The sequence below is a fragment of the Trematomus bernacchii genome, unplaced genomic scaffold (genome assembly GCF_902827165.1).
Source record: "Trematomus bernacchii unplaced genomic scaffold, fTreBer1.1, whole genome shotgun sequence".
Taxonomy (NCBI): Eukaryota; Metazoa; Chordata; class Actinopteri; order Perciformes; family Nototheniidae; genus Trematomus; species Trematomus bernacchii.
The window spans coordinates 12,006,993-12,026,750 of record NW_022987689.1 but is presented as its reverse complement, the minus strand read 5'-3'; the positions used below and the strand labels follow the sequence as shown (position 1 = coordinate 12,026,750).

The 19,758-nt window shown below is 39.0% G+C and overlaps 1 protein-coding gene across 5 annotated transcripts; it reads right to left on the bottom strand.

Annotated features, from left to right (window-relative positions):
• Positions 1-378: 378 nt before the first annotated feature.
• Positions 379-11,760, bottom strand: LOC117488400 (ETS-related transcription factor Elf-1-like). Of its 5 annotated transcripts, none has more exons than XM_034137263.1 (8): positions 11,526-11,760; positions 8,364-8,746; positions 8,146-8,263; positions 5,111-5,215; positions 4,773-4,928; positions 4,599-4,673; positions 3,518-3,713; positions 2,335-2,914 (listed from the first exon to the last, which is right to left on the bottom strand). In XM_034137263.1, exons 2-8 carry the CDS (start codon positions 8,421-8,423, stop codon positions 2,335-2,337), a joined length of 1,290 nt encoding a protein of 429 aa, XP_033993154.1. In that variant the 5' UTR covers positions 8,424-8,746; positions 11,526-11,760. The 5 variants fall into 5 exon arrangements, with proteins under 5 accessions (XP_033993158.1, XP_033993159.1, XP_033993154.1 ...); XM_034137264.1 differs by lacking the exon at positions 11,526-11,760 and adding an exon at positions 9,392-9,469; XM_034137265.1 differs by lacking the exon at positions 11,526-11,760 and adding an exon at positions 8,830-8,854.
• Between the last annotated feature and the right edge of the window lie 7,998 nt (positions 11,761-19,758).

The following is a 19,758-nucleotide window of genomic DNA, read 5'->3' as shown; positions in this document are numbered from 1 at the left end:
ATCACTTTAAATGGTGCAGTTAGTCGAGTTGGGGCTAATTTCCTCTACTTTGCGGCTAGTTAATTTTTCTCATAGGAATCAATACACTATCTTAAAAATAAGTCATAATATTATAACTTAATATAATAACTAATAAATTGATTATTTTGTATAAACACATTGTATTTGTATCTGCAAAGTATCTTCACCTTTAAAAGAACTGACATGTAATAAAAAGTATAAAATAGATGTGTAAAGAGGAATAGAAGTATAATGTAGCAGAACACTTTAATAAAGTACAAATACCTCAAAATGTTGGTATGTGCAGAACATAAATAAACCACATATGCTGATAAACTTCATGTGGGTGAATAAATGAGTGACAATGAATTTCTCACAGACAATGACAAAATTAAGTTTATTTCATATAACAGAACATTTTCTTTTCAACGTTTCTGTATGAAAGCAAACACCAATAAGGCAAAAGAAACTCCACCTCTCCCTCTGCTACAAGCTCACTTATCAATAGCAGTAAAACTTACAGTATCAAGAGGCCTGCAGATAAAGCAAAGAGAGCGGATTCCAAATAAATGGTTTGCTCGGTAATAAAGTGAAAACTGTTTTGCATAGGGTTCCCTTGGGGGCAAAGGCACAAGCATCTCCAGAATCAAGCTTAGCCTCACAGCGGTCGGCCTGAATCTCACACACTTTAATTTGGAGTGAGGTTTGTGAGGCTAAACTACGATCAACTGAAGGGAAAACACAGAAGCATTACTTCATTATAAAAAAAAAGGGTCTGCCGTTTTACTCCTTGCATAGAGTAAAACTAATTTTCTACGAACCTGAGGGAGAAAATGGCAACAAGGCACAACGTCGAGCATGTTCACAGACAAGATACAGTATATAACACACAATACAGATATCAAGGCTTTACAGGTCCATATATGCATATATATACGTGTAATAACAAGAACAGATTGTGTGCACGGCTAAATAGTAGCTGTGTGACTCTACATGAGTCTAAATAAAAGGCCATCTCACTGGTGATTGTCGACAAAAGCAAGATCCACTGTGTAATTCATCGCCTACAGACGGCAGCAGTGGTAAATTACGATTCTAGAAACAACAGTGATCCCTTGTTTTCAACATGTCACAATACAAACATAATTTAGATTGATAGAAAAATGTATAAAAAAACAATAATAATATGGAATGTTTTCCCTTAATAACCTCACGATTACAAGGAAGCAGGGACAGGATGGACTGAGAATCGTCAGGCACTTGGAGAAGAAACGTACAGCAGGGGTAAACATTAGTGCAAAGCCACTTTTAAGGCAGAGGAATGATTCAGCATGTGATAGTAAAAGAGAAAAGAAGAGCGAGAGAGAAGACTTAGAAGGAGGCCACAGTGTGCTGCTCAGATAATTGGCTCCATGGCGCTGGAGGTGGAGTGCAAGCGGAGGGTGTGTCTGCAGAGCGGCTGCAGGATCCAGTGCATGTCGTCTTTGGTGTCTTATGATTAACGGCTGCTGAGATTGAAAGGCTGAGATAAGGCGCACAAGCTTTTATTTAAAGTCTCTTACAAGATAAACTGCTCAATGTTGTGGAATTTTGGTTTCCTGCTAACTCAGATGTGAGGGAGGCAGCAGTGATCGAGAATGACTTTTGTTACTGTTATATAATATATTCTAAAATACAAAAATAATCCAGGATCAGTGCCACATCGTCACAGCGGAGTGCAGCTCTGTAACTGGTCCTGAGTCAGTGGAGTGTACGTGCGTGTGTGTGTATATGTTTTTTTTTTAATAGAGTGGTGCAGCAATGAGTCCTAAAACCCGGAAATAAGTAGGCATTTGAACATCTCTGGTTCCCTCTTCAATAATTTCATGTTTTTAAGGAGTTTTTGTTGGGTAGAGGCCTGAAATAAGGTCTGTGGATAACACAAGCTGAAGAGATTTTCAGGTTTTGTTCTACGAAATAAAATACGTAAGGAAATATAATTCTTGTGAATGTCTGTAGCTTCTATGTGTCATAAAAACGGCGGTTGCTAACAAGTGTCTAAATGAGAGTACCAAACCCAAGGTCTTAGGAATGGATGTTGTTAGTTTATGGCCTAATATAGCTTTTTTTTATAGCTTTTCCCTTCTGCTGATTGCATTAACGCTTCAAAAGTCATAAAAGTGGTGTTAAGATGTGGATATTATCCTGCTGAAAAAAGTATCATGATCTAATTTCTGGCAATATTCCAAAATCCAATGGAAAAATCCAATTGCTTGTTGTTGAGGGACCCCCTTGTTATGCTAATTTCCGGGTTTGCCTAAATAAATGCTCGCTGCACCACTCTATTGGTCATAGCTAGTTAAAAGGCACCAGCAGTGGCGTCTCCACTTGTGACGTTTTGAGTCCCGGGTATGACTTTCCATCAGGTGCATCATCCACGCCCCCCTCAGCCGCAGCCTGCCGCTCGCACAGACTGCCCAGCAGCTGAGCGGTTTTGAAGACGGAGGCGTGACCAGCGGGCTGCAGGGACCGGACCTTCTGCAGGTTCTGCAGGGTCCGCAGCATCTCTGCTGACACGATAGGCAAATGCTGTTCCTGGATCATGCTGTTGGTGGCAGAACGCGTGACACCGTCTCGCAGTGCTGAGGACCGGGGAGCCGTCCTGGTCCGCTGAGGAGCCGGGGGTCGGACATAGCTCGAAGTTTTCTTCTGCGGTGGGGAAGAATCTTCCTCATCCTCCACCGATTGGTCGCTAGAAGGCACGGTGCTGTCATCTGAGTCATCGCTCACACCCTCATTAATGTCTTCGTCTTCTTCTTCTTCTTTGATGCCATCTCCATCGGTGATGTAGATCATATGATTGGGCAGAGAGGTGAACTGGTACACCAGACGCTGGCCTTCAACTTTATTCAGTATGCCTCTCTGGTAGTAGTACCTACACCAACAGAAAGAATTATCGTTAACAAAAACACAAATATTTCCCATAAAGTAGAGTTATGACCGTTGCTGCGTCTCACATTGAATACTTTAGTTACTACATCGCCATGTTGTGCACTGTGAACACTTATGCAGTGTGTGCGGAAGCGATGATTGCCGCTGTTAGCTAGCTAGCTAGCAACTATCGTTTGTGGTACCAAATCATTACAGACTTCTCGATTAACCCTAGAAAAATATAGGTTGCATCCTTTTGACACCAGTATGGTGTTTTGTGACTTAAATTAAAAAAAACATAACAAACATGCATAACTCTTATTTTTTTAGTGCTGTGTTTACTGAAGCATTCACATTCGCAGATAGCCGTGTAATTTCTGCTACAGCCAAGATTGTGATTGTTTAGTGCAAGAAGTGTCCAGCGTTCCACACTCAACGTTTGGAATGTTACGAGTGCACAATCCGAGTACCAATGGCATTTACCACACTTAACATTGGGATGCACTTATGTATTAAAAACAGCACATGTAAGTTCAGAAGTACGTAATTTGAGACACAGCATGTGTTGGTATTTTTAAGCAGCATTAGACTTCTTTTGGTAGTTTACCTAAGAGCTCTGCCCATCGTCTCATAATTCATATCTGGCTTGTTCTTGTGTTTGCCCCAGAGTCTGGCCACCGCTTTTGAGTTGACTAACTTGAAGATGCCCGCCTGGGGATTAGTCCACTTAATATAGCGGGGGCAGACCTGTCGGTCCTGGAGCAACTCCATCAGGAACTGCCACAGGTACAGTGTGTTTCCTCCTGAAGCACAAACACAGGAAACATGATGGAAAAGGAAAGACGAAGAAACAACATTAGGAATTACTGTCGTAAAAGTTTTGTTGAAGAGTTATTGATCCCCTGGGATGCACATTGGTTTCTTTCATCTCACTGAGCATGTACCGCAGCGGCCTTAATGTAACTCAGGCAGCATTTATTTCAGACTTGAGCCAGTATAAATCAAGGATGATCCCCATGTTGGCATTTCCTATATACAAATATAATAACATTATCCTTGGAATGACCACCATTTTAATCATACAAATTTATAAACAACCTTCCACATAAAGATACATACACAAGATTCTAAAAATAATTGATAAATAAATGAGGTCTTCTTAGCCTGCTTTACAAGTAGTTATGCTTAGCGAGCTATACAATACACTGTGAGTATCTCTTCCTGTTGCTCTTCTCATCATGCATTTCTAAAAGAAAAACGTTGACTGATACAACCCAACCATAATTTTCATTAATTATTTTCTAAACAAGCCACAGACAACCTGGCACCTGATACGATGTAGGTCATGCATGAGTCGTGTTCAGCGAGTGGCTTCTGCTCAGTAGCTAGGCATGCGAGCTTTGTCCAATACCACACACTTTCGTGTAAAACAACATTACTAGGTGGAAACTGTTGCCACACAAAAGATTAATATCAGCCACTGCTATCTGCGAATGGCATCTTGTTTTCAGATTTTTGCCGATTGCATTTAACAAGGCGATAGGCTGAGGCAATAGGCCGATACTGATGTTGGGCGGATGTGTTATGGAAACTTTACTGGGGCTGACTTAGTGAAATTTCAATTTTTATATCAAGGAAAAACCCCAAAAAGCATAATAGGGCCCCAATGGTGTCATATGTGAAAATACCTTTGTTGTATTTGTCCTTCTTCACTACAATATCCGGTGTTGGAGACTCTGCCCTTCTATGTCGAGGTTTTCTCGCTGAGTTTTTGAAAGAACAAAAGCAGAAGTCATTTACAAGATATTTGATATAATACCAGTTATTTATTATTACGCCAATAACGTTTGAAAGTATCTGACCTCTCTTTTTTGACTGCAGCTGTGACACAGGCTTCTTGGTGTGCAGCGAGTGCCATTGCTGCTGGTCAATAGCTCCCACAATCCCCTCTGCTGAGACGGTCACCTGGGTAACAGGAGTTGTGATGACATCACCCAGTGACGGTAGGAAGGTCTGGGCTGCAGGGGGGCACAAACAGATTTAATGAAAGAGAACAGCACTGTGACCACCATGTCTAAAAATAACAACGCGCAGTCAAACATGTCCTGCATCAAAAAGCAGCGGCACACTTTTATTCATCTTCACTCTGTTCATGTGTATGTTAACATAGGTGTGTGTGCTTGTGTGTGTGTGTGCTTACAGTAGTGTTCAAGTGACAAGGTGTCAGGGCAGTCCATGTTAAGAAGCAAGTCAGCAGCAACAAGTGTCTCCATGGTTTCTTCCTCTCCACTTTCATATTGCTCCACTGCAGGAAATAGAGAAGGGAGTGACAAACAAAAACATTTTATTACCAGTTGAAGGAGGGTGGCATTTATTTAGTAATAATTCAACATGAGAAAAACTGGGAGGACAGAGGTTTAAGGTTGAGACAAATTACAAGAAACATCCTCTCACAGCTAGAGATATCTAACAATGCAGGTGGTTTTAGTAAGCAGCGCAAGTGGCTGTGTACATTGTCCTGCTACCCCAATACAAATAGGTAGAACTGAATTACATTTATGAAAGGTTGAAAGCAACATTGATGTGATGAAGCATCTTGATATGTTGGGATTTCCTGGAATTGTTCAAGAGTAGTCCACCACAGAGAAAATTATTGCAAAAATGTACCTACGGTTGCGCAAACATGTACGCGTGCAAGATGGCAATCAAATATATTTTTTCTGTGACAGTAGACCTGGGCAAGTTAGCATTAATGCAATTGCCACTTGGCAGAGGCAGAAATCGGACAATACACTGTTTATCCTTTAGCTTACTTTTCAGACCTTTCTGCTATTTAACTAGTTTTAACACATTCTCAATCACAACATTAGGGTTGAGGTGCTAAAACTGGCACATATCGGTATGAAAGTGTGTGCCCTGTTTAGGTGGCCTACTTTATACTTTTACTCCAAGACATCTAATTGGTAGATATTGTACTTTTACCCCACTGTTTTATTCAACATTTTTAGCAACTTTTCAGAAATGTTAACAGAATGCATCTTCTAAAAAATAAACAAATTGCCTAGCTGTTTAAGTTACAAAAAAGTGGTTTTAACATGTATCTACTTGAGTAAAATGCTACTTGATGCAAGAATAGTTTCTAATATTGTCTCAAATGTAATAACAAATACACATGGAGGGCATTTTCCTGAATAATTAATACTTAAAAGTACATAATGCAGATAATACTTCTTTACTTTTACTAAAGTAAGATTTTGAATAGTTCTTCCACCACTGCTTATATTGTTTTTACTTCAACAAAAATATTGGCATCGTTGGGCTTCTGCAGTTTATCACACATCAGCGTAGTTATTTGCCACATGCATGTCCCCGAAGCTTAATATCATCAAAGGGAGTGAATTGTCTTCTGCGCATTAATGTATGTGACGTGAACAGGCTGGGAGGCGGTGGGCTAGTGAACATATGCTAGCTAACAGCTGTGTGTCGTGGGCTCAAACACGCTCTGCCGCCGATAAAACCAGCATACGATATGTCAAAACAGAAAGCCATGTTTATACAAACACGACAGGTAAGTTGCTGCCCCAAAAACATTTTTGCAATCTTGAAGTAAATTGTCCATGACGGTGTGCAAGCGATGACACTCACTATTAGCTTGTTACCCGAGCCTTGCCATGCCCAACTTCAACTGCTTGCTCTAACTGGAGTAAAGTCGAAAGACAACACGATATAGTGATATAACTTACTTTTAATTTCCAGCACGGGTGAGGAACTAGCTATAGCATGTGTGCTGTAGCCCGACATGACCAAGTCTACATCCTTATGTGATTCATTAACGGTCTATCCCAAACACAAGCCAGGAATGTTTTGTTTCACTTCCTGATTTTTTTTGCCGAGGGTGTTTCATCCATGTGCGAGGGTTGCGACTGCGCATGTGCATCCCTTGCTTCTCTTCTATGTTCTTATACATCCATGGTATACATCTAGTGGGACTTTTAATATAGTAGGAATAAAGTTTAGACCGATAATAGTAACTTCATCGGACTATCGGATGACATGCAAATGAGGAAATACAAATGGTACATGTATACATAATGAAAGCCAGCATAGTCTATTTTCACCTGTAGTCCCTGGATAAGGTGTTACAAAAGGCCTCCTATAATCAGGGGTGGGAAAAGTACTCAGATCTTGTACTTTAGTAAAAGTAGAAGTACCAGAGTGTAGGAATACTAAAGTAAAAGTAGTCATTATGCAGATTCAGAATAATATACATTACAGGTTTTGATTATAATTATTGAGGCATTAATGTGTTTATCAAAGCTGGTAATTTTAATGACTTTGTATACTGCTGGGTAGCTTGTGTATTTACTCCAGGTGTGACTACAGTCTGATTGAAGTGTTGATTATATTTCACATCATTAATACAAATGTGCAAAGTAACTAAAGGTAATAAATAAATAAATGCGGTGGAGTAAAAGTACACGATGCACCTCTGAATTGTAGTGGAGTAGAAGTAGCAGAAAATGGAAATACTCAAGTAAAGTAAGAGTACCTGAACATTGTACTTAAGTACAGTACGTGAGTAAATGTACTTAGTTACCATACACCACTGCCTATAATACATCAGAACAGAAACAGAAACAGGGCATGCCGTTTAGAGATTGAAAAAGGACACACAGTTGTAACAAGGCGTCTTAAAGACACCCTGATGACACGATTACTATTTGTAGTTATGCTGTTTGAGTCAACAAGTGGTATTAGAGCCAAGTCGTTGATGACTTTTTGAAGTTATGGGATAAAGATCAATTTAATTTATTTACTCAAGATTTACAAATGATTTACCTTAGCTAAAATGCCATTTTAACACAACACTTTTCTTATTTCTGTTACCTGAGTAACCTCAGAAGCTAAGATAAATAGAACCATGTCTTTTCAGAAAGATTTTGATGCCTAATTTTTTTTCAGCTACTACTCTGTTTAGATTTCACAGGAGGAAGTCCTTCTGTATCCTCATAAATAGATTTCAGAATAAACACATTTCTTCCGGGGCCCTTTTGAGTTGTTAGGTTTCTCCAGTTACCTTGAGGCTATCCTTATTCTAATGGTGTATTCCAAGCTTAACATAGCATATTTGATAGGTATTCCCAAATTAAAATAAGATTTAAAAATAATAAAAACAAATGTGCAGCAACAGGTAAAGAAAGGCCGGGGTTGTGTGTTTGTGTTGTTTGTACTGACCTTTGAACAGCTGCTGGTGATGCTGTGACTGTTCACACGCTAGCCCTCCATATGAGAGCAGGTGTGGATGGGGAAGCTGCTCCACAATCACCGCAGGGTAATCCGAGTAAGGCCCCAACTGCAACAAAAAGACAATCAGATTAGATTTAATCAGATTACAATTTGTCGGATTTAGATGTGTGCTCAGTTTCAATACACAAAGAGAAACTGTTTCTTACCTGTGACATGTTAACATGGTCACTAGCAAAGTCAAAGATGAGCTCCGACTGCTGTAGCATGGCCGAATATTCCAAACACACACAACCTTAACTGCGTGAAAACAGCATCACAGCTGTCATATGAAGATTACTAATGAATGTGTTTGTATGTCCCGACAGATCCAGCTTTTGAAGAGAATCTTCAAATACCAGTGCAGATCTAGCAGAAACCCCCACACAGGATGCAACGATGAGGCCGATCTTCTTCCATGCGGCTCAATCCAGCAGTGATGTGCGTAAACTAATTGACCAGAGACTCAGAGGCGTCACAGGAAGCTGGTGCTCTGCTTCGACTCTCGATGAGGAAGTGGGGGCTGCTAAACAACCCTGTGGTCTGACCAAACCTGCGAGATAGCAAAAGAGAGAAACAAGAGGAAATGTGTGAGCTGCTTGATACAAAAACACGTACAAAGTGAGTGTACCACACCTGCAGTGAGTATCAGGTGGTTGCCAGTTTTCAAACAAAATGTCTGAATAAAAAACATTTGGTCACTCTGATCTGAGAGGGCGGGGAAAACAGCCCACTAAACTTCCCTCTTGATATATATCATGCTTTTGCTCTTATCTTGCCTCTAAAAGAGGCTAAACCAGCAACAGGAAGGAAGCGTTTGCACTGCAATGTGTGCTCTGTCTGTGTGTGTGGTATGAGCAGGGGGGAGGCAGCTGGCGTTGAACTTAAAACATCATGTCTTTGCACGACGTTCAAGGTTTCAGGGGCGTTATGAGCACATTCCAACATGACTGTGAATCGGCCGTTTAGAACAAAAAAACGTTATCTACCCCCCCTTGTTCCCTACCCGTCACTTGCTTTTCTTCACTTCCTCTGGCCAATTCCTTTTTAATCGGACAATTCAAATAACATGAATCCCTTTAAGCTTGTACCTACCTCTGATATTAAGTTAACCTTTAGGTGAATTTACTCTTTTCTTTTCCCTCCCCCTCACAACTGTCACATTCAAGTTGTAAACACTGTTGCAACACCTGCTTACCTTCCTCTTCTGAAGATAACACCAGCAGCCAAAGCCTCTAAGGAGATGAATATCATAGAGCTGCTACATCAAGTTGAAACAGTCCTGATAGTTTCACAGTTTCTGAGCGCGCTTTTTTGTCTATATGTGTATGTGTGTGTGTGAGAGTGTGAGATGGAGGCACAACATGTTTGGGTCAGTTATCACACAGGAAGCACAGCTCAGTTTAGGAGGCACCGCTTCCTGAGTTCCTGTGCCAAACCGCTGCCAACATCATCTGCCAGCAATGGCCTTCTACATTTTTCAGCTTCCTCTGATGTGTTTTGTGCTCAATGATTTAGGACACAAGTTAAACAGAGGATAGTTTCTCTGAGCATTGTTTTCAAGTTAGTGAGGATAAATAAACCTTTGTTTGAATGTAATGTATTCAATATGCAAAGCTTTATTAGTGCAGAGATAAGAGCTGAAACTGAAAGATTAACTTAAACTGCAACAGTTTTCGTGATGATTAAATATTTAAAAGGGGGAACTTATTATGAAAAATCTCTTTTTCACTGCTTGTGCACATCCATTTAACTCTCTGGAGTGCCCACCCATGACAAACTCTGAAAAAACCCAACACTCTTTTATGGACTGCCGCAGAAAAATTAAACAAGCCATTCAGACTTGGCTTTACTTCGTATGTCACATGAAGGCTAATTAGCATCTTCATTTCCATTAACGACTTGAGAATTATTTGACTGTGCTTTTCGGACAAGGTCTTAAATGGACAGGCGCTTGAACGAAGCGTTTCAGAAAAGAGGGGATTACGGGTATATTCAGACGGACAGTATGAGAAAAACAAAGCATGTAAACATGATCTAGTTGAAACCTAAAAATACAAATAATAGCCTAAGAATTAGCACAATATGTCTCGTCTTTCTAATTTAAAAGTAAGACATGTCAGGAGTTCTCTACTTACTTACTATGTTTTGTATGCTGTATAAAAAGCTTTACTGGTGGAACGATTACAGCTGAAGCTGAAAAAAATGTGAATACAATAGTCTACTAAGATAGTAGTTCATCTTCATTTGTTGGGTTTTGGGCATTGGGAAAAAGTCAAAGGCTTTTGTCAATATCTATTCTAGATTTTCTTTTGAAGTTGCAGCCCAAAGGGAGATTATTTAATATGAATCATGTTTTTAATGTTTTACAGAAACTGAGATTTTTCCCTGTGTGTTCTGAATGTAATTTCATGTCAAGTTTGGTTAAACAACATTAATTAACAGCTACTCTCCACTTCATAACCTGTAAATCCGGTTCTATGTGTACAGTATGGCAAAGTGCCAAGCTTCTTTTTTTTTTACTATCAATAAACATACACGAAGCTGCTTGCATATTTGGCTCTTTTTACTTTTTTTCGAGTGGTAGCCCACTACTGCCTGCCTTTGTGCCGTGTGTACATACAGTATGTGCATTGTTAGCGTGCCCTGCAGCCTGCTGCTTCTATAGAGGAGTCCCTGAACAGCACACAGCCTTTGTTCATCAGCACTCCGGTCACATAGGTTCTTCTCTGTGGCCTCGGCTCTGGGATCTGAGTCAGTCTGTGAAGTGGTTGCCAGGCCCCTAAGGACACTGATAAGCCCCCCATAACATTCATTCCCCAGTTTGCGCGTACATGTGTGTGTGAGAGTGTCAGCGATAGAAAGAGTGCGGCGGCTGTGTTTGACAGAAATGGGGAGAGAGTGTGTACATTTGTGTGTGTGTGAACTAGGCCAGGCTGATAACAGTATGGCAAGCGAGGGAGCTGCTGATAAGCCCTTCTTGTTGCTCTCGGGCCTTGTTAAATGAACACAGTGAAAAATGGTGTCTGTGTGTGGAGAGCAGGAGATTGGTGGAGGTGGTCACAACACACCTCTTTTTTTGGGGGGTCCTTGTGTACACATGCTTGTGGTTTAGCCGTCATTGACAGCGAAATTGTACTTTTTTACAAAACAAATGTGGTTAAAATGTATCAAAAAGCCACGCTGAAAAACTCACACTCACTTTCTGAAAAATACTTTCACTTTCCTTTCAGCACATGGCATTCAACACACGACTAGCACTTTCTGTAGCTTTATTCTTCTTTATACAGAGTAGTGGGCCTGTTTTATTGAATAAGAAGCAGTGGGCTTACCTTGTGTTTACAGCATGTGTCTGACAGCAGCAGCTGGCCGCAGGATCCAGAAGAGGAACGGAAATTGTTCTCAACCCTTTTGGCAAACAGTGAACCTTCATGTGCGTACAGATCTGGGATTAGCTTCCTCTCGAGAATACACTGTCACCAAGGAAGGTGCCACATTGGTTTTAGATCAGTGTAGGTTTAGTTTTTCTTCTTGCCTTCAGACCTTGTCAGTTTGCTTCCTCTTTTTTTTTTACCCAGAGAACTGCCCCCCTTGTGAGTTCTGATTGGTTACCTGTGTTGTGACTCAAGGTAACCCATAGTGACCATTGTCAGTGTGAAGCAAATGTAAACACGGGTGTATTTGCAATGTAAAGCAGCAGAGAGCAGAGCAACCTATCTGTAAACAACCCTGTGGAGTGTGATGACCTCCCTACATATCATTTTAGATCAGTTGGTCACCTCCAGCTAAGCCTTATATGATAGAATATGAAGGGCTTATGTTTGACAGTTAATCTTAACAAACTGGGTACAATAAGGGTTAAAAATAAGGATCAAAATATGAAATAAAAGACATGCAGACTTTTTGGGGGGACATATTTTTGACAATAGACTAAAAGGATCAGGTGCAAAAAACATTAATCAAATACAGTCGATAATTGTAATTTAGGAAGAGAATAAAATAAATAAACATCAAAGAGATTAATGTATTTTTAAAAAAAGAAAGAAACCAACTCATTATGAAATACACACATTTTAGGATTACCTATATACTTATATATATAAAACATACACAGTTTTCTTAAAAAATTCAGGACTTTTGTATTTGCATCCATATTATCACTCCAAATCAATACAGAATTCTTATTCAATGTTAGAAAAGTAAGACCAAGCAATTTTTACAGGATTTTTCTTTTTTTATATTGTTGGGAAAATTCAGTACTTTTTTGATTTAAAGATCAAATTGTTTTTGTTTGTTTATTCTTAACCACAAAGTCTTCAGGGTACAGATACGTCAGTAAAAATCCCATCTGTCTTTATCCAGTCCCTGATGCGCCCTAGTGGAAAAACTCTGCACTAACACCCTAACAACAAGGCTGAGCAATCTTCCTATGTCCTCGCTTCCTCCCTCTTTTTTTTTTAATAATGAAAAAGCGTATAAAAACCTGCCACTGTGGTTAAGTGTTTCTCATGGGTCTGGTACAGGCTTTATGATCACTGATTCACACTGTTTCTTAAAAATCTACCGCCCTCTCATTAGAATGGACCCTTCTGCAGCCAGCCAGGCTGTCTCTGTATACCGTCATAGCTGTACCGGTTATATAACTACCCTGTCTGTGAACCTCATATAAGAGAAGCTATAGCTTGTCATGCATTACAGTCATATGTCCGCAAATAGATAAAGAATGGATGTAGTAGTGTGAGAACTTGTTTGATAAACTTCTCATATATGATTTTTGCTGTGGTAAGTGTGTCATATGACGAGATCTAGAAACTGATCTTTAGTAGTGATAGTCACTTATTTATTACAAAACTGGGTTTTGAGGATTTTAACATTTTCATCTTTTGAATATGTGCAGGGAACAGCATTTTTATGAAAGATTATTCTACCTTTAATCTGATCCATATACAGTACATGCAATATCTGTGGGTGGGTGGTGTGTGATAAAGCAGAATAAATCAAGCTTCATTCCTTAATTTTATCCCCTTTTTTCCCCCTCACTTTTGCAACACCAGGCAGCTTCAAGAATGTGCTGGTTTGGCTCAAAAATATGTTAACTCCCATAATGTTTTTATACAGAAGCAGACGGTATTTTATTGTTGCAATGTGTGTATGTGTATACAAGGGAGAAAGGTATTCTCACTGAAAAAAATATTAATTTCCTGCAAGTAATCCAATGGACCCCAAGTTAAAGTCCAGTCATTATATTCAGTTTAGGTAATCATCACAATTCTGAAGCTTGTTTTTATTTAGAGACCCTATTTCACATGCCATTTCTATAAGGGACTCTATGAAAATGATTGTCGTATTCAGAAAACGGAAAAAATACAAACATTCTTTGTCCTTAATTTATATATTTTTCAATAACTTCCATATTATCTGATCTTTTGACAACAAACTATTTTTCTAAAGCATTTTTTATTTTATATGAACATTGTTATGAAATTCAGGACTTTTTTACTAAAAAGTCTTGATATCTTTTAATTTTTAACTACCAAGTCATCTACAGAAAGACAGATACATAAAGTATAAACTAGGGCTGTCAAGTTAACGCGTTAATAACGCGTTAACGCAAAAAAAAATTAACGCCACTAATTATTTTAACGCGATTAACGCATGTGTATTTTTTGTCCTCGGCCGCCCCGTAGTTTCAGAGCGCATCGAGTTTAAAATACCATCTACAAGCTGATGCTGACAGCCCCGCTCCTGCCGCCCGCTTGTGGCAGACCACACTTCCACGCTCACCGGCAGGCCCGGACTGGCCATCGGGAGGACCGGGAGGGTGTGTGTATGTGTGGCGCGAGCGAAGCACACCTTACGTGTTGTTGTTAGCATCTGGTGCTAGCTAGCTGAGCTAACGGATATAAGGAGCTGTTTCAATGAAAACAGAGGAGCGACATTTCGCCGACAACTGCGCCGAGCACTTGACTTTATGCAGGTAGCCAGACAGCACACTCAGCACGGATAGTGCGCGCAACACAGCTCATACACACAGGCATATATGCCTTGAGCTGCACATAGCTCCAACACACACACACACACACACACACACACACACACACACACACACACACACACACACACACACACACACACACACACACACACACACACACACACACACACACACACACACACACACACACACACACACACACACACACACACACACACACACAGTATTGTATTATTGTATGAGAGAGGTTCTAGGTTGAATTGAGGCGAATATTTGTAATGTTCAGAGGTTGTTGTGTTTAATATTCATGAGAATATTTGTCATTGTTCAAATGATAATAAACAAACATATAAAGCATAGTTGTCCACTCATATGTTGATAAGAGTATTAAAAACTTGAAAAATATCCCTGTAAGGTACATTTAGAACAGATAAAAAATGTGCGATTAATTTGCGATTAATCGCGATTAACTATGGACAATCATGCGATTAATCGCGATTAAATATTTTAATCGACTGACAGCCCTAGTATAAACACATCTGTCTTTATCCAGTCCAGTTGTTTTATTCAGTGATTGAATTTCACATGTGTAAAGCTGAAGTGATTAGGGACTGTATGAAAATGATCATAGTGGGAGAAAAACAAAAACATTTTTGTATATTCCTTAAAGAGCTTACGAAATGCTATTAGCACCTGTTAGTGGGCTTGGTATATGATAGAGGTTGCATTTGTATTGTGAAATGTGCCATATGATTTTTTTATTATTGATGTATTTTTAATAAATCACGATTATAACAGCATACAAAAGTTGTCAGTTAGTAACAATCATTCGTCGCGCCAGAAACATCAACTTCGGTCATTTCCGGCGGTGACGTCATGAGTAGAACACAGTTGAGCTCTGTCCCGTTTGAATGCATTGAAGGGCCAAGAATAATCGGCAAGCGATGTGTTGTATGGGGATGTGGGGCTGTCTCAACATCTGGCTATGGGATGTTTTTGTGGCCAAAAAATTGTAAAATTTCGCAAAGTGCAAAACAAGTGCGTCGTACGAGGCGGACTTTGCTGGACCAGGTAATCCGGGGTCGATGAAACCGACGATTTGTGGGCAGCACTTCGAGAGATCGTGTTTCGAACAATCAACAATGCTCGCTAAGGAGAGAGAGTAAAAGCTTTCTCGAAGGTTCGTTTTGCTTTCTTACAACGTTACGTTAATGTTAACTCAACCTTAAGTTTGCCATGAGGCTATAGCTAGCAGTCTTAGCTAACAACAGTTAGCGGCTAACGTTTTCTGCAGTTTGTGTTTCCACTGAAAAACGTGATGTAGTTATTTAAGGGTAACTAAACATTATCTTACAAGTAGAGAGAGTTAAGTTTTGTTTTAAATCGTCAATGTAATGCACGTTAAAGGTGTTGTGTTGAACATGAAGTTAGCTTACTGTAGGTCACCAAAGGTTAGCATGTTAAGCTGCACTTTATGTGGCAGCTCGCTTAATACAAAGAGGGTTTTTGTGCTTCATTGTAAACTTTTCTTACAACTGTGTGTTAATCTACCTGAAATTGTAGGGACAGTTTTTTTCTACTCAATGATACAGACCATTGTTGAGGAGATGCAAAACATACTGGAAATGAGTTGGGTCTGACATATACTTTGAGTAATGTTACTTTGCTGCTAAAACATGAAACATTATCAGAAGAGGATATCACCAAAGTGTGTGAGTCTGTCAGGGGATTTGATCTGTTCTCTGCATGTCGTACGTGTACACGTGTCAAAATATAATTGTAAAATGTAAGTCTCCTGCTCTTGTCATCGTTCAGGCTTTGCATTTGAACTCCTATGACTGGTTGCAGACTTGAAGGGAACGACTTCCTGGCCTTCCTGGCATCCAGGAAAAATGTGAGATTCTAATCCATTTCAATGCCAAAAGCAAGTTATTGTTTTTAACTTTTTTAATATGATTTTTTGGGGAATTTCAGTTTTATTGGATAGTAGAGATCTACTGGAACCTAACACCAGAGAGAGAGAGGGAGGAGATGATATGCAGCAAAAGGCCAAGCCGGATGGTTGATGCTCCGTGTGGAACGTGTTCTATCAGGTAAAGCACTTTGGTACCCAGTTATTTATGGTATTGAGTTTGAATTTAGCCTTTGGAAGGTAATTTCCAACAGTACATTGTAAAGACTGAAAAAGCAGGCTCAGGTTAAAGCTTGACTTGATTTGTTCTTTTAATTAAGAGGATGTTTGTCCTCCTGTCTTCTCTTATTTCCTTATCTTTCTTTCAGGTGTAACATCTACCAATGGTTGTACATGACAGAGACCTCCTCCACCTCTTTGCTGTCCTACTAGTCAACCGTTCTGGTCAGAGCCTTTCCTAAATAGTGGTAAATTGTTTTAAAGTTCAGTGTACGTTAATTTAGCAACTTAATGCTTTACTGCTGTTGAATAAATCCTATATTGCTAGTGATTTTATTAAAACTATGATTTGCAATCTTTTTGATTCCAATTACAATAATCTTTGTGTTGTAATTGTAAAACACATCTTAACATCCATCAGCAATCAATAAAACAAATCATCCAACACAAAATAGAAGAAATCTGGACCTATTTATTTTTATACCACAGCATCTATTGGGAATGCTCATTGATGTCATCAAAAGCCATTGAGTCTACCTTTTGTAGGCGGCCTCTCAGAATGTTTAGCATTTCTTTGTCTCTTAACATTCCTATAATCATTTTTTTTAAATGTTGATATTGTTTTGTTCTTTATTTTTGTTGTGAGAATCACTTTGCAATTGTGTAAGTGCTATATAAATAGTTATATACTGATATTATTGTTGTTACCATCATTACTATTATTAAAAATGTTTTCTTTGTTTTCTTTATTCATCGCTGCAGAAAGGATCATGCCAGCCCACATCAAACACCTGATCAAGAACTTGGGAATCTTCAGGCAGAAAAGATGAAAACACCTGTTCAAAGTTCCAGTTCCCTGTACATCGAACCATGCCTGTCCTCTGTTCCACATGTCTTCAGTCAGTTCTGGACCCTATGACTCGGACACTAGTTCTACCAAGGCTCATTAGAGGTAAGCAGTGTTAGGAGAGGAGTGGAGTTATCTTTGTATTTAGGCTGCAAGTCGACAAAGGTGATCAAGTGCTGATGCTATTAATGATCCGATTCATTTGATATTGATTGTCTGCCAATACCGAATCCTGATCCGATTCTTCTATTTCCCAGATAATACAGCTGCACCGTGTACACTAGCTCTATTTGTTTTTGCCATTGTAATTCACCATAAGCAATTGTTGACTGTAACGTCTATGCCAACCAACTGTAATTTGTAATGTATTTTACCATACTTTAACGTTCAAGTTCTGGCAACCACAGCAGCCAAATGTTAACGTAAATGTCAAGTTTTCTTTTTACAGTGTACTTACAACTGTACATTTCTTTTCAGTTTGCTTCAAGAAGTGGCTTCAGCAGACAGAAATGCAGGCCAGATTGGGAAAGGCTGGACGCTACACAACGGGAAACATTATGGACATGAACAAGGAAAAACCAAAAACACTTTCTTTGTTGCCTTTTTCTTATCATATATTGTGTTACTGTTTTTGTTACCATTTAAATATTGAATTCTATTTATTACTTTTATTTTAAATCAAATGCACCGGTTTTAGATAATATATTTATTTTGATGTATAGCTTGATTTGCAGGTTGGTTGTTATTTGTATCATTATTGTATTGTTACTGTGTATTTTATTATATTAACTATTTATTTATTAAATTAAAATACTGTAATGAACACTATACAATGTCTTTATTTTGGTAGATACCAGAAGACATGACACAATTAATCTTTGTAATATATTTATGTTCTCTTGTTTAAATAATCATACCAGTATTTAATGTATGCTGGTCACCTGGAATCCTGGTAAGCTTCCAGCATGGTATATTTAATACTATTATTAAACATAAGCTGGTGATAGATGGATAAACCAGCCATCCTGGCCAGCTAAAGTGTCCAAAACCCCAACCATTCCAGCCTAATATCTACTGGCTGGTCAATTTACACCAGCCTGACCAGCTAAATTGATCTAAGCTGTTTTTTTCAGCAGAGTTATTATTATTTATTTACTATTTATTGAGAATCTCTATGAATTATGGTCAAATGTATATACCAGTCTCTGTTCTGTTGCCTCAGCCAAGTGTGCCTGCTACATTACGATGTATTATTATTGATTTACTATTTATTGAGAATCTCTATGAATTAAAGTCAAATGTATATACCAGTCTGTTTTCTGTTGCCGCACCGGATCTCCGCCAAATCCAGGATCATCATCCCCATGTTCGCTCCCGTCTGTATCTCTACCGCTACTTGAATACTGTGGCTCAAACTGGTATGGTTCCACCACGTTAGACTCGCCCGCATGATCGGATTCCACCACACCGGCATCCTCTTCAATAAAATCCTCCTCTTCTTGAAAGTGCACCGACTCAGTCTATTGACGACTCACTGTCACTCGATTCTGTCGAAATATCCGAGCCAGAGTCCGACATCAGCCATATAGTTAGTGTATTATTCAACAAGTGTTCTACTCGTGACGCCACTAACCGGCGAAAGCTGTTTTGTTCGGAACGGTCGTGTAACATCGGAAGCGAGCATGGAAAGTTGTAATAAATCACGATTTATAAATACAGCGGGCATATTGTCATTAAAGCCAAATGACTTTCCATTAATAATAGTATATATATATATATCGTAATAAGAACAGTATTGTCCTTCATTTCGTAAGCTCTTTAACCTGTTCAACCCGGAGGCCCCCGCACGAAACTGTGTCTCAGGGCTTCTTAACATTTAAAAACCTATTAATGTGTCATACCCACTTAACGGGAAGAAAATCAGCTAACTGACGATACGAACCATTTTTACCGAAACAAAACATAAGTCTCACAAGAAGCGTCTAAATGAGCCCTGAGCGAAAAAATGCTAACGCACTTAGCACAGAACTGGTATAAATACCTAGTAGATTAATTTATTAGCTAATCGAAAGATCAGTTTTGAGTGAGACAGTTAAAATACCTCTGGTTTTAGTTTATTGAATGTAAATATGTGGTTGTTTTCTTAATCTGCTAGGAACCTGAATATCTTCGTGTTTTTGTCAGATAAAACAAGTAATTTGAAAACATCCCACTGGGAAACTATGAGAGGCATTTCTCACTTTTTTTCGGACACATTTCTTTGGCAAATGTATTGATACTGAAAATAATCATGAGTTCCAGCCATAATTGTGTCTGTTATACAGTATGGCTTTCACATACTTCCTTATCAAACTGAAAACATCTGTACATTTAGTTGATGTAAGCTGCAAGTTGACGATTGTCACATTTTCAGTATTAGGCTATGACTGACCCACGCACCATTGTTTTTATTTAGAAAAACGTTGTACCGGTCAACGTGTCCCGGAAGATTTCAATGTCCGTGACAAATGGGAGAAATTTAGGTCAAAGGTTATCTGTGTTTATTATTGAACTTAAAAACAATTGATAGGAAGGCTATATAAAGAATGAGTT

Bases quoted from the DNA above. Each gene is read 5' to 3' on its own strand.
- LOC117488400 (XM_034137263.1), bottom strand. From the start codon at position 8,423: ATGCTACAGCAGTCGGAGCTCATCTTTGACTTTGCTAGTGACCATGTT. The intron at 4,929-5,110 runs GTAAGCACACAC...GCCCCCCTGCAG, and splicing joins CTTGTCACTTGAACACTACT to CCCAGACCTTCCTACCGTCA. The intron at 4,674-4,772 runs GTCAGATACTTT...TCAAAAACTCAG, and splicing joins GCTGCAGTCAAAAAAGAGAG to CGAGAAAACCTCGACATAGA.